The sequence below is a fragment of the Myotis nattereri genome (genome assembly GCF_964212035.1).
Source record: "Myotis nattereri genome assembly, chromosome: 4".
In the NCBI taxonomy this organism is placed as follows: domain Eukaryota; kingdom Metazoa; phylum Chordata; class Mammalia; order Chiroptera; family Vespertilionidae; genus Myotis; species Myotis nattereri.
The window spans coordinates 53,832,637-53,847,600 of NC_138079.1; the positions used below are offsets into that span (position 1 = coordinate 53,832,637).

Here is a 14,964-nt window from a genome sequence, read left to right on the forward strand (position 1 = left end):
TTGCAGTGGTGAGGGAAGAGAAAGAGAATAAATATTATAACTAGATTATGTTGTATGTTAAAGAGTGATATATGTTAATACAAAACAGAAAAAAATAGAACAGGATTAGGGGTTTGAAGAATGTTGAGGAGGGGCACAGCTTATAAATTTAATTAGGGTGGTTGGAATAGGCCTCATAATAAATTCATGACATGCTAACATCTGAGTGATCAAATATTATATATACTTTGAAAAATTCTATTGAGTACTCATAAGAGAGTGAAAGTGAAAAAACAAAACAAAAACAAAGAACATCTTAGTCTTATTATGAAAGTAGTTGTGACTTCATAGAACTTTGGAAGAGTCTTGGAGATTGCCACAGGTTCCTGGGCCACACTTTGAGAACCATGACAAAGAACAATGGAAATAAAGCTTTGTGTAAATATGAGTTCATTTCCCCTGGAATCTAGAAAATAGCTGCAAAAGAATACTTACATTCTAGTATATCTAGTTATACTTATTGTGTATAACTAGATGCATTCTTGAGTCTTAGAATTGAATCATCGTGGTATATGTTTGGAAGCTTAAAATTTATGACGAAAGACTAAGAAATACAATGAAACAGATAAACTTGAAAAGTAAGAAAAGGAAGACTATGAAATTTATAATTTTGAGGAGCGACTATGAAGAAATTATGTCTAAGCTATTAAGAATCTAGATAATTATGGTAAAATGTTTGACTACTTCATTTTCAATTAATATGTAATATAGAAATGATATTCAAGTATTTACTCCAAGATTAGGAACACATTGTTTGGTTTAAAATGAGTATAAAAATATATTACAAGCTCTTTTGTCTTTACAAGCTCTTGTAGATACTTTAGGACCTACAGTAAATATATATTCAATTAGGTGCTCCACAGAAAAGTCTGATGTTTCAGATATCTTCCCCATAAGTAGTTAGCTTAAAAGACCTCTTGCAGTGAAATAAAATTCTTTAAACTTAAAAAAATTAAGTACTATATCAAGTGATTAAATCTTTATATATTTTGGGGCAATAAAGCTGAAAATTGTCATCTGTCAAGCTCTGTCTTTAGAATGATATCTTTGTCATTTTGATTTCTCTTCTACAGAATATGCACTCACTCAGAAGTCTGTTATTCATCTTGGAACCTACTGCAAAAACTCAGATTCTGAGGGCCAGGAGAGCAGCCTTAGAAGCCAAGGTCAAAAGGTCATCTCGGGTTTGAACATTTCTGCAACCATGAGGTCATACAGGCTCTGTTTCAACAGTTCCAGTGACAAGGAAATGAACACCTCCACTGGAATGTTCTCGTCTAGTTTTTGGCAATTATAACTTTTGAGAAATGCTTCTTTACATTGTGCACAAAACTATGTCTTTGTAGCTTTTATTTACTCTATGCCTTTCCCACTGTAATAACTTTTAAATTTAAATAAATTAATGGGTGTAAGGGGGCACAGCATCTGTTACTTAGTATCTGACTAATGTTCATTACCCACCCTCCTGTACTAGTTAGTGTGGATGCCTTGCTGAGCATATATTCTATCTACCTTCTAGCATCTCTTTAGAATTAGAGAGGCCACAAGGCCAAAGTGACATTTCTAGGCTTTCTTGCAGCTGGGGTTGCAGATGTAACTTAGGTTGTACCAATCAGATATACCACTATGAGTGGGCATTTGATTCAGTTAACTGAGTATGTGGAGTCTACCTTGCAGCTGCAGACAGAAAGCAGGAATAGTGTAAACAGTTGTAATGGTGTCTTCCCGGCACGCCAGTTTAAGAAGTTACTTAGCCTCTCCACGTCTCAGTTTTCTAATTTGTAAAGTGGGAATAATAACAGGATCTAATTAGGTTGCAATGAGATTAGTGGTGATAATCCTTTTACCAAGCTTGGGGTAGTGTCTGACATGTGATAAGGGTTCAACAAATGTTAGTTGTTGTTATTATTATTATTATCATTTTCCTTGAACTATTCTCAGTAGAGTTGGCTTTAAACACCAGATATCCCAATTGAGAATATATTCTAGTTAGTTTGTCAATATCTTTCTTTAAAGATGAAGATGCGTCCAGAAGAGTATCATTATCAACATTGCCTTTTTATTCAATGGAACAAAATTGATGCATGTGTAATTCACTCTCATGGAATTTAAACTTAATTCTCCCTAGCCAGTGTGGGTCAGTGGATAGAGCATCGGCCTGCAGACGGAAAGGTCCCAGGTTCGATTCTGGACAAGGACACATGCTGGGGTTGTGGGCTCAAACCCCAGTGTGGGGCACACAGGAGGCAGCCAATCATTGATTCTCTCTCATCATTGATGTTTCTATCTCTCTCTCCCTCTCCCTTCCTCTCTGAAATCAATAAAAATACATTTTTTTAAAAAAAAAACCTTAATTCGAACCCTAAAATGTTTTCTATGTTTCCTACTGTTAAAACAAGACATCACTGTTTTGTACCCAGTTAAAACTTTGATTTGTGCCCTAGCTGGTTTGGCTCAGTGGATAGAGCGTTGGCCTGCGGACTGGAGGGTCCCGGGTTCGATTCCAGTTAAGGGCACATGATCGGGTTGCGGGCTTGATCCCCAGTAAGGGGCATGCAGGAGGCAGCCGATCAATGATCTCATCATTGATGTTTCTATCTCTATCTCCCTCTCCCTTCCTCTCTGAAAGCAATAAAAACATATTTAAAAAAAAAACTTTGATTTGTGTTTTTATTAGTTTGTTTATTTATGTATAGTTGGTATACAATTTTATATTGGCTATATTAGTTTCAAGTGTACAATATAGTGATTTTTATACCTTAAAATGTGATCACTCCACTAATTCTAGTAATCATTTGTTACCATGTAAACTTGACACAATATTATTGACTATATTCATTTGTACTTTTTAATAATATCTTCTTGATCTAAGCCTATTTCAGTTTGAATTAAGCCTGTTATATAATGTTGTGTATACAGATGGATATATAATATATATAATATACATATATAGATTGGGCTCATATCAAATGAATTAACTATCCTTTCAGCAAGTTCGATAAAGAAGCAGCCAATTATCTCCTCAAAGTCATTAGTAAATAGGCTTAACAGGTTACCAGAGGTGGGCAAACTTTTTGACTCGAGGGCCACAATGGGTTCTTAAACTGGACCGGAGGGCCAGAACAAAAGCATGGATGGAGTGTTTGTGTGAACTAATATAAATTCAAAGTAAACATCATTACATAAAAGGGTACGGTCTTTTTTTTCAATAGTTTTATTCATTTCAAACGCTGGGTTATACCAAGGACAGAGCCCTGTATTCCTGTGCTTGGCATCCCCACTGACATCAACCCTTTCATACAATCACTCTTTGGGCTTGACTGTTTATGTGTCTAACTGTATTATCATATAATCCAAATTTTCTTCTAGTAATTTTTTTTCAGATGCTCTCTGCAGCATTTTTCAAATCCAATTTTCTAGGAGAGGCATTGCTTATTTACACAACTGTATCATCATGTAACAAAATATAAATGATAGCTTAATTTTAAACAATGGTGCTAGCATCTGAAAGCATTTCTTCAAGCACTCAGTGAAATCTTGCACTAGCCCTCTAAAGCAAATCAGCAATTCTCCATTTCTTTACTCGGAGGATCATTTTGCAATCTTAGTTCCACAGAACTCAATTAATTATTTTATAGTATTTCTCCTCCCCTCATTTGCCATTGATAGTGGGACCACTACTTTTTCAGCCCATAGTCCTTCACCTCTAGAGCATATCAAACCCAATTATTAATCTCTTTTGTCATCCTACCTATTCTTCCAGAGCGGTATCTTCAAACCATGTGACCTGCATATGAATCACACATGATTTCTGCAATTCCCTGTAAAACACTAGTTCATACGCAGGCCTCACCAGTCTTTGTGTTAAATTACCATTCTAATTCCTCTTTTCACAACTATTTTTATATCAACTGATAGGACACTTTTGCATTTCTATAATTAGATTATGATTATTAAAATGCAATTATAAAAATGAAGCAACTTTTATATCTATGTGGTGACATAAAATGATGAAAACAATGATTTGCTTTCATTACTTTTAATTCTTTCATTAGTCTCATTCTTAGGAAAGAAATTTATGTAGTATTAAGATATTTAACATATATGTGTGTGATATTATTGCCTTCTAAATTAGGTATATTATAATGATAAAAATGTCAGGTGTTGGATGCATTATAAATTGGATGAGATTTCTTCTCAAAGTATACTATCTGCTTTATAGTCTTCTCGATAAGCTTAATTATTAAAAAGCAAACGGGGTAACAGCTATATATATAAAAGCCTAAGCGACCTTTACAAGGGACGACCGGAATGACTGGAATGAGTGGTCACTATGATGTGCACTGACCACCAGGGGGCAGACACTCAACAAAGGAGCTGACCCTGGTCCCCAGGCCCCTTCACCGGATGGGACCTGCCAGCTAACCTCTCGTGGTCCTCCCCCCAGCCAGCAGGCCCCTATCACCTGATCCGGGCTGGGCCCCAGGCTGGGACTAGGAACCCGGGGTGGGTGGTGGCAGACATGGCTCCTTTCTCAGGGGGGTGAGGGCCGGCTTCCTCCTTGGGGCTGGTGGCCAACCTCCCGGGTCCCTTCCCCCGGCTGGCAGGCCCCAACAGGCCCACTGCCCGCCTGTCATGGTGGCAGTTGGCCTCTCCCCCTGGACAGCAGGCCCTGATTGCCAGATCAGGGCTGAGCCTTGGGCTGGGCTGGGGAACTGGGCGTGGGTGGTGGCAACCAACCTCCCGTGTGCCCGGGCAGGGGGCTGTGACCTCTCACTGGTTACCTGGGGGCGGGGGTGACGGGGATGGAAGTGTGGTGAGAATGCAGGGTGTCCGCCGAGCTTGCTCTCACTGCCCCTGTTGCCCTGCCCCAGTGGCCTCGGCCCGATCAGTCTCGGCCTCCACCCTGACCCTGAGCTCTGGCCGAAGCCCCGGCCAAGGTGCCAAGCGTGCTTGTGGCCGTGGCCTCGGAGTAGGCACCATGCCGGGTCCTTCACTCTCCACCCGCAGACCCTCTCCAGCCACCCGGCCCTGTGCTCACCACTCCTTGGAGTAGAGCTGCAGCTGCTGCTCCTGCTGCTGCTTCTGGATAAACGCCATGGAGGGCGGCGGACGTGGGGACACGCGCCGCCGCCCGCCGCACAGGAGCTGGTCTGCGAGGCCGGCCGGGAGAGAGCGAGCTGCCCGCCCGGCTTCCGTGTGGAGCCACTGAGCGGCCCAGAGGCCGACGCTGCACCCCGGCCCACGCTGCACCCCAGCCCACGGCGTCCGGCCACGTTCACCACATCTCCACATGGGGCCTTGGGCACCATGACTCAGGTAGAGGGAAGAGCCCAGGGGCCGGGTGGCCGAGGTACTGCCCAGGGCCCAGAGGTGAGCTGGGACCTGCCCTTCCATGCCAGACACTCATGCTTTGATCGCTGGCCAGGGCTAGGGACCGCACCCATGCACAGGTTTCGTGAACCGGGCCTCTACTTGTTATATAACGGGAATAAAGTATACTTTGCTTAGGCAATTTTCTTTTTTTTAAAATATATTTTATTGATTTCTTACAGAGAGGAAGGGAGAGAGATAGAGAGCTAGAAACATCGATGAGAGAGAAACATCAATCAGCTGCCTCCTGCACACCTCCCACTGGGGATGTGCCCGCAACCCAGGTACATGCCCTTGACCGGAATCAAACCCGGGACCCCTCAGTCCCCAGGCCGACGCTCTATCCACTGAGCCAAACCGGTTTTGGCTGCTTAGGCAATTTTCAATACATTTTGTGTAAGATGTAGGGTTTTTTTTCAAGCAGTATAATTTTCAGATTTTCAGACAGTAAACGTTTAACAATTAAGAATGACATCCATACATAACCCCTTTTATTTGGTTAATGATTTTACACCTGTTAATTTACAAATATGAAGGACTTCCCCTATATTTTATATATTATAGTACTTTTAATGGAACTATGCAGCATTTAAAGGACATATATTTTCTCCTCTTCTAACACAGATTTTAAATAATGATCATAAAACCCAAGGCTGCATTTATCAGATATAATCAATGTTATTGAATGTGATAATGGTAATTCGAGTAACCAGCTATTAAAAATTCAAACTGCTACAATTTTGTAAAAGAAGCAACATACCTACTTCTCCCAGTAAACCTATTGTATTCTGAGGGCCACTCAAGCAACAATTGCATATGTCTTATACAATTTGCTTGAGCAAACCACAAAAATTAATTTTTAAAAGACAATAGTATGTATATGTGCTTAGCATTTCTCCAACTGTACATAAAACTTTCAAAGAACAGACTTGCTTTTTTTCTGTACAGATACCTTTTCACTTTCTTTCTCTGAATAGACTCATAATGTTCAGGGAAAATACCAAGAATAATAAATCCAAATCTCTGTATAAAATACACCTTCATGACACACTCAAGCTGGAAATCACAGCAACCAATAAAAATGCAGGCAGCTTACTGATAATGAGGTCAGAAATACAAATAAATTTACTTTTAATGAAGACTGGAGGCACAGTAATCAAAGTGTTAAAATTCATTTCATGCATATCTCATTTGCTTCTTCGCTGATATTTACCACGCAGTTCTGTGAGAAAGTAGAGGCCTAAGATGCTCCAGATAAATGGCTCAATTAATTGTACAGAGGTAGACCTCTTTGAGCTGAGCCAGAGCTGTGAGCTCTTTATTAAAAGCACTATTCTGTAGCCCATAACCTTGTTCCTTGACTCCTCTCTGGTTTCCAATTTAAACAAGTCCCCATGCGGCCTGCTCTAAAGGGCTTTGTCTCCCTGTCATTGTTAAGAGAGCTGAGGCATCCTGGAAGTGTGAAATCAGACCTCATGAGTTGAACGGTTCCCCAGGGAACGCTGGACTGCGCAGAAGGTCAAAGTCATGGGCCGGACCATCTAAAAGTGTCTGATCGCCCGTCTGTGACACAGCAAGTTGGGGAGGGGGGAGGGCTAGACTGAGAGGACTGAAATTGAACACATCTTAATTAAAGCCCACAGACAGCAAAACAAAATGTTTTCTAGGCAGCCTGTCAACTGGGGCTTAAATTTAGCTCTGCTAATGAATCTGAGCTGCTAACTGTTATTTCTTAAGATAATAAGACTCTCATGGAAGCTGGGGGGAAGGGGGGTGGAAACTGTAGCATGTCTTTTTCTGCTGTTTTGCTACTTAAATATTTTCCAACAATGAAGATGGTTTTCCTAAAGAAAAAAAAAAACATGAGAGAAGTCTGTGCAAATAAAGGGGTAGTAAACATCGCGCTTAATAACTACTAGGTTTCCAGACTATGGGACTGGTGAGCTGAACACAGTCTATATTCAGAGCCTTGCTTTAGAAAAAGATATGCTCATTTAAACGGACCATTTCAGTGACAGATTATGTTAACTGTAAAATTCTCTCTCTCTCTCTCTCTCTCTCTCTCTCTCTCTCTCTCTCTCTCTCTCTCCCTCCCTCTCTCTCTCTCTCCCTCTCGTTTCCTGAATGAGGTGGTTCATTCATTTGATATATCAATTCACCTGGGTGCAGAAGCTTTAGAGTAGAGCACCTTTTAACAGAGTGAAAAGGTAGGGCATCTTTTGAAAGGGTTTCACAGTGCTCCCATATCACTGTTTCTGAAACTGAGTGGCTGGAATCCCTGGGGACACCGTGACCTCTTCCTTGGGAGCTCAGGGGAGGGGCTGAGGAAAGAATTCTTTTCTCTTAGAACTTAAAAGAACGAACTAATCGGCCAGGTCTAAATATTCTGCAAAGAAAGCCTCACTCAATATAGAAGACTTTATATGTCCTGCTGAAAGCAGAAATTAGGACCCGTCCAAAGAAAAGAATAATTAGAAGCTAGAAAAGGCAAATTCCACCATGAACTGTTTTCCACCAACAATAAATAAATGAATAAATAGCTCTCCCCCCCCCCCCCCCCCCCCCGCATTGGTCTCTCTCCTCTCACAATCTATTCAGTTTTAAGGACACTTGATTTATTGGGAGAGAGAATCTTCCCCAGTGAACACAGGGCCAGGCAGTCTCTAGGTTTTGCTTTGATGGCACAGAGAGACACTGACCTTTCCACTGGTTGCCTGAGAGGTAAGTAAGTTGTACTGCACAGTATTTTTCAGTTAATCAAACTTTTTCCCTCCCAAAGAGTTCAGCTGACCAACTTTGAAAACCAGAGTGCCACTTTCTCAGGCTGTGAAAGGCAGCCCACAATTTGACTGAAATTTCAATCCACTCTTGTGCCTTGCTCAATGCATGTGTATGTGTGGGAGTTGTAAATTGAGGCCTTAACCACCAGAGTTAATCTCTTTTTAAAATCTGTATTAACCTTAATGATTTGAAGTGCACTGTCCAACACTAGGCTATTGAGACTGAAGAAAAAACTACCCTCAATGATCAACAGTTTATTGGGGGCTTAACTGAAGTGACCCACTGTAGTGGTGCTCAGCTGAACAAGGCTATAGGCTTTCTGTGGAAAGGGAAAGAATTGAGGGCTTCATTAAAAAGTAATTTGTGCTTTATGCGCACTCATTCAAAGAGTCTCAATTGCTCTTTATTCACACAGAGTTAATACAGTATCACAATGTTTCTCAATGAATGTGTTGTAACAAAAGAAAAATTTTACATTTTGAAAGGGAAAAATTCTTTGGAAGTGCGGTAAGATTGATGGCTACTTAAAAGATTATAGCCTCTCTTTTTCCTGTGTTCATGTTAAATGATGAAATACTGTAATTTAAAATTATTGTTTAAATTATGGAAGTTTAACTTTATTTTTGGATCATTAAAAATATTTTTAAAATACAGCAAAGTTGGTCAAATATAAGTGTGTCTTGTTCGATTTGTCTATTGAAAAAAAAGTTCTGAAGCCAACTGGGCATCTAATAGTAATAGCTTCATTTATATCAGAAAATACTCTTCACTTAGCACAGAGAGTTATCAGAGATTTTAAATCTCCCCTCTCTATCCACAATGCTCCTAAATGGATGCTAATTTGCGGATTTGAAGACAGCACCATTGACTCAATTCCCTTTTTTTTTAAAAAAGTGTTGCTGAATATCTTGTAGAGCCTGACTATGATTATCCATGAAGATATACAACACATTTTTTAAGTACTTCTTTGAACAAGTAAGAGATGAAGTATATAAGAAGCTTATTTGTGCCCCAACCTTAATGATAAAGACCAGGAAGGATCAGTATATAAATCTTTATCCTTTTCAGAAGTAAGGATTATTTTAAAAATTGGTATTGTATTCAGATATTTCCGATGTAAATATATACTCCTCAGTTTCTGCCACCATCACAAATGTCATAAAGACCACAAAAGGTCCAAGAGTGAGCAAGGTCAAAGACTGAATTATCCTCTTGCCCCTGAATAGTTCAACATCTCTCTTGTTCAATTCAGAGCACATTAAATTATAAGGTCAGTGTGGAATGAGAAATCATTAGATTTATATCCCTAAAACTGGCGGGGGAAAAATGAAGAATCTGTTATTTAGTACTCCCCAAATTAACGTTTATTTTATCAGATAAAAATTATGTCTCACTGAATTCCTAGGAAGAAGGCTATTGTTATTCACATTCATTTACATATTAGGACATTATAAACATTGGAAAGAAATATATCTATTTTTCTCAGCATTGAAAGACTGTACTTTAACCTTCATAGTAGCATATGGGCCAACGGGGTTAACATAGTGTGCATATTCATGAGTTTTGAAAGTAATGATAGCTTCTCTTCAGGAAAAACAAGCTACATAATTGCATGCAACCTGTGCAATGGGCAGGTAGCTGAGCGTGTAAAGTAAATGGGACTTGAATTTTTCTATAACAAATTATTGCGCCCGCTATAAATGTTCAGTAATAGTTCAGATCACTTAGGTGCCCTCTGAGATACTGATTATCTAGGCTTTTCTCTCTATCTTCAGGTGTTTTCAGCCAAACACTGGGTGCTCCCCTCCCCTACAGAAAATCCTGAAGGAAAGTGAAGGTGTCTCCCAAGAGAGAATGTCACTGCCCTGAATTCCCGAATCTACCTGGGAATCGCAGGCTAGGCGAAACCTCCCTGGGGTAAAAGCAATACTGTGTTCCTGTGCCAGTCATCAAGTTAATGTCCAAAGTGAACAGAAAACGAGTAGTTAGCCAATCATCTATCTATCATTGACTATTAGCTCCAATAATATATGCAGCATAGTAATAATAAAAAAAGAAATCATCATGTCCAGATTAATTTGATTACAACTACATCAGAGATAAAAAAGAAAATGAATAAGCTTAGCAGTCACTAATTATTTAGTACCAGGAGCCACGTCAGCATAAATCCAGAAAGATGACAAACTACCTTCTCTCCTGCTATTTTCAGGTAGGCCTATTTTGAAAGAATATTTGATAACTGTTATTATCTTCTGGCCTACAAATAAGTTGGCAATTACCTCTTTAAAGAAACTGTAAACTCTCAACATTTTAATTTTTATCACACATTAAATAGTCTCTTGATAATATGCAATATGAAATTATTTAAATATTGCTGTTTTTGAGCAGAAATCTGCTATTTTAGTTTTAAGGCATGTGATCTTTTAATTAGGTTTTGATTTGATGAATTAAAGAAGGGTTCCACTCATCACGTAATGGATTTACAAGCCTTTAGATAGTAGAAGGGTCATTTCTCCCCTTCAAATGAGTCAGCTACCATTCTAGGGTCAACTGGCTGAACATATAATGGTAAGCATATTTCCACAAATAAGTGTATCTTTCTTTCAAAAACAGTTTAATTTGCATAAAAATTGGTTAGATCAGTCCTTTTTATTATCTGTTTTGAGATGGACAATTTAAGAAATTGTATACGAGTAAACATCCCAGAATCCTGTGAAATTAGACAATTAATGAATGATCACATACTTGCAAATTCAAAATAATGATTTAATTCTGGAATATGATAAAATAATTACCATTAGCCAATTAATATGTTATAGAAACAGCAATACCCAAATCAGAAAGCTTTAAGAGAGAAGACTAATTTTGGCATTTTCACAGACATATTTCTTGTTTTAAAATATGTAGAACAATGTGGATGCTTAGCTTAGATCCAAAATTATCTCTGGAATGTGCTAAGGAATTTGGGCAACTAAGAAATTTGATCAGCAACCCAAATACCAAGAGTTCATACCAAGTAATTGAGTATTATTCATCTAAACTTTTCAATGAGTTATGCAATGAATATTATGCATGTTTGTGTTGATGCTATGGTATCATCTTAGGTGATACCCCCTGAGAGAAGATACAGCATTACTCCAAAATGACAAAAGCTGGAAGAAAAATCCCCCCTATGCTGACTGAACTTTGGAGAAGACAACAATTCAAAAGTTATTTTATTTTTTATTATTTATATTTTAACATATTACCCTTATTTTAAAATGTACTGGCAATATAAAAATTGGTGGCTGGCAAATCTTTGTAAGATCAACACTGAAACTTTATATTATCTACTTTGATAACCCAACCAGGTAAACCGAAGAGTTCAGTCATTAAATGCCAAAGACCTTGCATGGTGCTTGACTTCTATTTATATCTACATCTAAGTCTGTATCACCTATATTTATATGTACACACAACAGGGCAATTGCATCATTTCTTACCTGTCACATCAGCAGCCATTAATCCTTCTGCTCTGATTACTTTCACCTGGAGAAATCCCACATCTTTCAGGTTGTGAAATATCCGCAATGGGCTCTGAAAGACCCCAACGTCAGTATTAGAAAAGAAAGGTCCTAAACAGTCTCAAAGAGTGTTCTGAGAAAACAGTAAGTTTTATGGTTGATTTCAGGATGCTGCTTAGGTGATTCAAAGGATATTGGTGTTTCTTCAATACAGACTACCCTTCCACCATTATGAATGTGTGCATACACACGTACGCACACACATACACACACATTTAAACCCCACAACATTTCTTCCCCATAAATAATTATCGGTAGTTAGTGAACAATAACTTATAAAATAGGATATGACTGCTTTTTTTTTCCTTTGATCTCCTTTACCAAAGCTTCTCATGAGTATGATGGTTTGGAGACTCACGCTTCTTAATACTGAATCTTAAATTGTTGGTTATATACTACTTCAGACTTTGGGAGTAAAAAAGTCAACATTAAATTAATTATATTTTCTACTATTTTCTCCTTAATGAGCATTGGAAATTGCATGTGCTAAATGGAGGTTAAATTATTGAAAGACTTTTCTATATTTAATTTAAAAGACTTGGTGAGGTATTCTATAAACCTTTTAGGTAGAAGACATAAAATCCTCAAAAATAAATCAAACTGGACCTGACCATGTGGCTCTGTGGGTTGAGTATTGTCCTGTGCACCGAAGGATTGCCAGTGATCCCATTCCCTGTCAGGGCACGTATCTGGGGTTTGCTATGGGTACCCGAGGCAAGCGCTGATGTTTCTCTCTTTCCCTCCCCCTTCCTCTCACTCTAAAATCAATTTAAATCACACATTTATAAAAATAAATAAATAAAATTGACCACTAAAAATGAGCTAAAAAGTGAAGAGTAATTTTTCTTAAATTTGCAGTTTTATTTATGAATGTAGTATGTACGGAAGTAGAAGTAGAGAAATTGTGATAGAATCAGACCCAGATGATAATACCTATTTAATTTCATAAATTAATAATGGCAGTGTTTTAATAAGTATAGTACTAGAAGAATTAAAATAGGGATACTAATACAGTAATTCAAAGCTCTAATTAATGGGCACAAATACTTAAAGAGTAAAATAAACCTATAGAACTTTATATGCATTTGTTTATTTACAAATTATAGGATTTTTCTTATGCCAAGATCAGCATTTCTACTCAGTAAATCAAAGTATTTATCATAATCTTTAAAATGCTTTATGACCAGGGAACATAGCATACTTTTGTATTAAACTTAGCTATTCAAATGTTACCAAAGAACATTTGCATCCTGTATTAAGCATGTGAGAATACTGAGAAGCGAAGCTTACGGCGATATTAACTTTATCAGTCCCATATGACCAGTCACTGTTTACACTGGAGCTATGACTTCCTCACATCAAGAGCAGGAAATGAGATATATGTGCAATCTCATAACCTAACTTTAAAAAAAAAAGGTGTTTAGCCCGAGGATTAGCTCTTAATCTTTTATTGTTTTTAAAGGGCTGTTTATCTCCCCAAACAGTTTAAGCTACTGGATAATAGGTATTCAATAAAAAGATATTTCTCTCCCCATTTAAATTACTGTAAACAAGGCCCTGAAGTGGGAACTGTGGACAGCAGTATTAGAATCCAGAGGTTTGTAGGCATGTCGTCTCCCTAATGCGGTCACGATCAGGTTTGGGAAGCTTCTTATCTCGGAGCTCACTGAGTGCTGTAAGCCAGGTCAGCCTCCTGTCCTAACGGTGGGGAAGAATTTTCCGAAAAGGTTCCTGTTCTTAAGCCATTTGAACCAAGCTCCACTGTGACTGAAACAAACATCAGTCCTCGGGTCTGAGAATCGCTTCGTACCGCTAACCACACTGCACAGACACAGCTTCGGGGGCTCCCGCTCCGGTGTTCTGCTTCCCTTTTGGAGAGGTAATTATTGTTTGTGGGTTTCATTCCCTTGAATCAGCTGACGCTCAGTCATCTATTGTGAACTTCAGCTGTTTAGGCTAGTGACATATTGAGTATGATAAGAATTCCCAAAAAGCCCAAGACCGAAATATACCAGTTAAAAAAAATTACAACTCTAAGTAATGCTTCGTCAAGAGGTATTCCTGCCTTGTTATTTATGGTTATTTCAGAAGGCTTCAAAACCTAGATGGCTCCTGAAGCCAGAAATTTCCATAGTAGAGGAATGCATGATTTGCTGTGAATCCTTTCAGCCCTCAATAGATGGGAAAAGATTGAAATGCTCTGGAGAGGAGTCCTCTTTATTTTTTTAATGAAAGGCTGTATAATATATTTTCTCTATGGCCGCAGCAGCTGTCAGGGAGAGCATCTCAGTTCAGCTCTATTACGGGAGAGGCAATGCCCCATCCTATGGCATCGAGATGCTCTGAGGGGCCAGGGCTGATTGACAGCTTGTCACCGTGACGTCTTATTCCATCTCTGTTATGGAGAAAATTAATGTCACACCACCAGCCTTATGACTCGCTGTCATCTTAGAACCGCTCACCTTTTATCAATGCTCTAAATAACATTTCAAGCCCATCGTCTCACGGTGGACAATCTGGTCAAGGGACATTAAATCAGATGACTGTGAAATGTCATAATAAAAATGGAATGCTAACAACTTCTTCTCTAAACTAGCTCCTCTGGTTTTTAAACTGTGACAAGGGGGAGCAAGGGTTCAGCATACCCGTTCTGAAAAGGTCAGACAATCGCTCTTGGTCTACCACCCATTACTACTCGCCCCCTATTGACCTTCCCTGCTTTCCTCCCCCCAAAAGAAGGGGGGGAAAAAGAAAAAAAATGGAATTAGCCATCTTTTCAGAATGTGGTGATCAAATAATGGCTCACACAGTAATGTCTGTTTAATTTGTGGGGCTTCAGTGCTCCGCAATGAACCGCTGACTGACAGCAATGGAAAGCCTTTGCAGGCTCTTTCATAGGAGAGTGGGCCAATTCATTTACTTCCTTACCACAACCAAATTCTTAAATCTAACCTAAATTTTCAAAAATGCACATGTTTTCACAGGAAAACATATCAATAATTTCCCCAATAACCTCCTTTATATGTTGCTCTAAAACAAGTGATAGTTCAGATGTGATACAGCATTCATTCATCCATCTCATAATCTATATAATAAAAAGGAAACACATTGAAACCTTAAAATATAGGGCTTTGCCCTTGTATTGCTATGCCTAATTATAACACATGAGCTATTGCATACAGTGGCTTTTGGCAAGTATGTCTGTAGA

General features: G+C 38.8%; 1 protein-coding gene across 8 annotated transcripts in view; it reads right to left on the reverse strand.

Annotated features, from left to right (window-relative positions):
• The window catches only part of MCTP1 (multiple C2 and transmembrane domain containing 1), a 442,261-nt gene that overhangs the window by 172,439 nt on the left and 254,858 nt on the right, over positions 1-14,964 (reverse strand). For all 8 annotated transcript variants that reach the window (XM_081088724.1, XM_081088723.1, XM_081088722.1 and 5 more), the window contains one exon: positions 11,676-11,769. In XM_081088724.1, the coding sequence (XP_080944850.1) occupies positions 11,676-11,769 (94 nt within the window). The remainder of the gene's footprint in view (positions 1-11,675; positions 11,770-14,964) is intronic.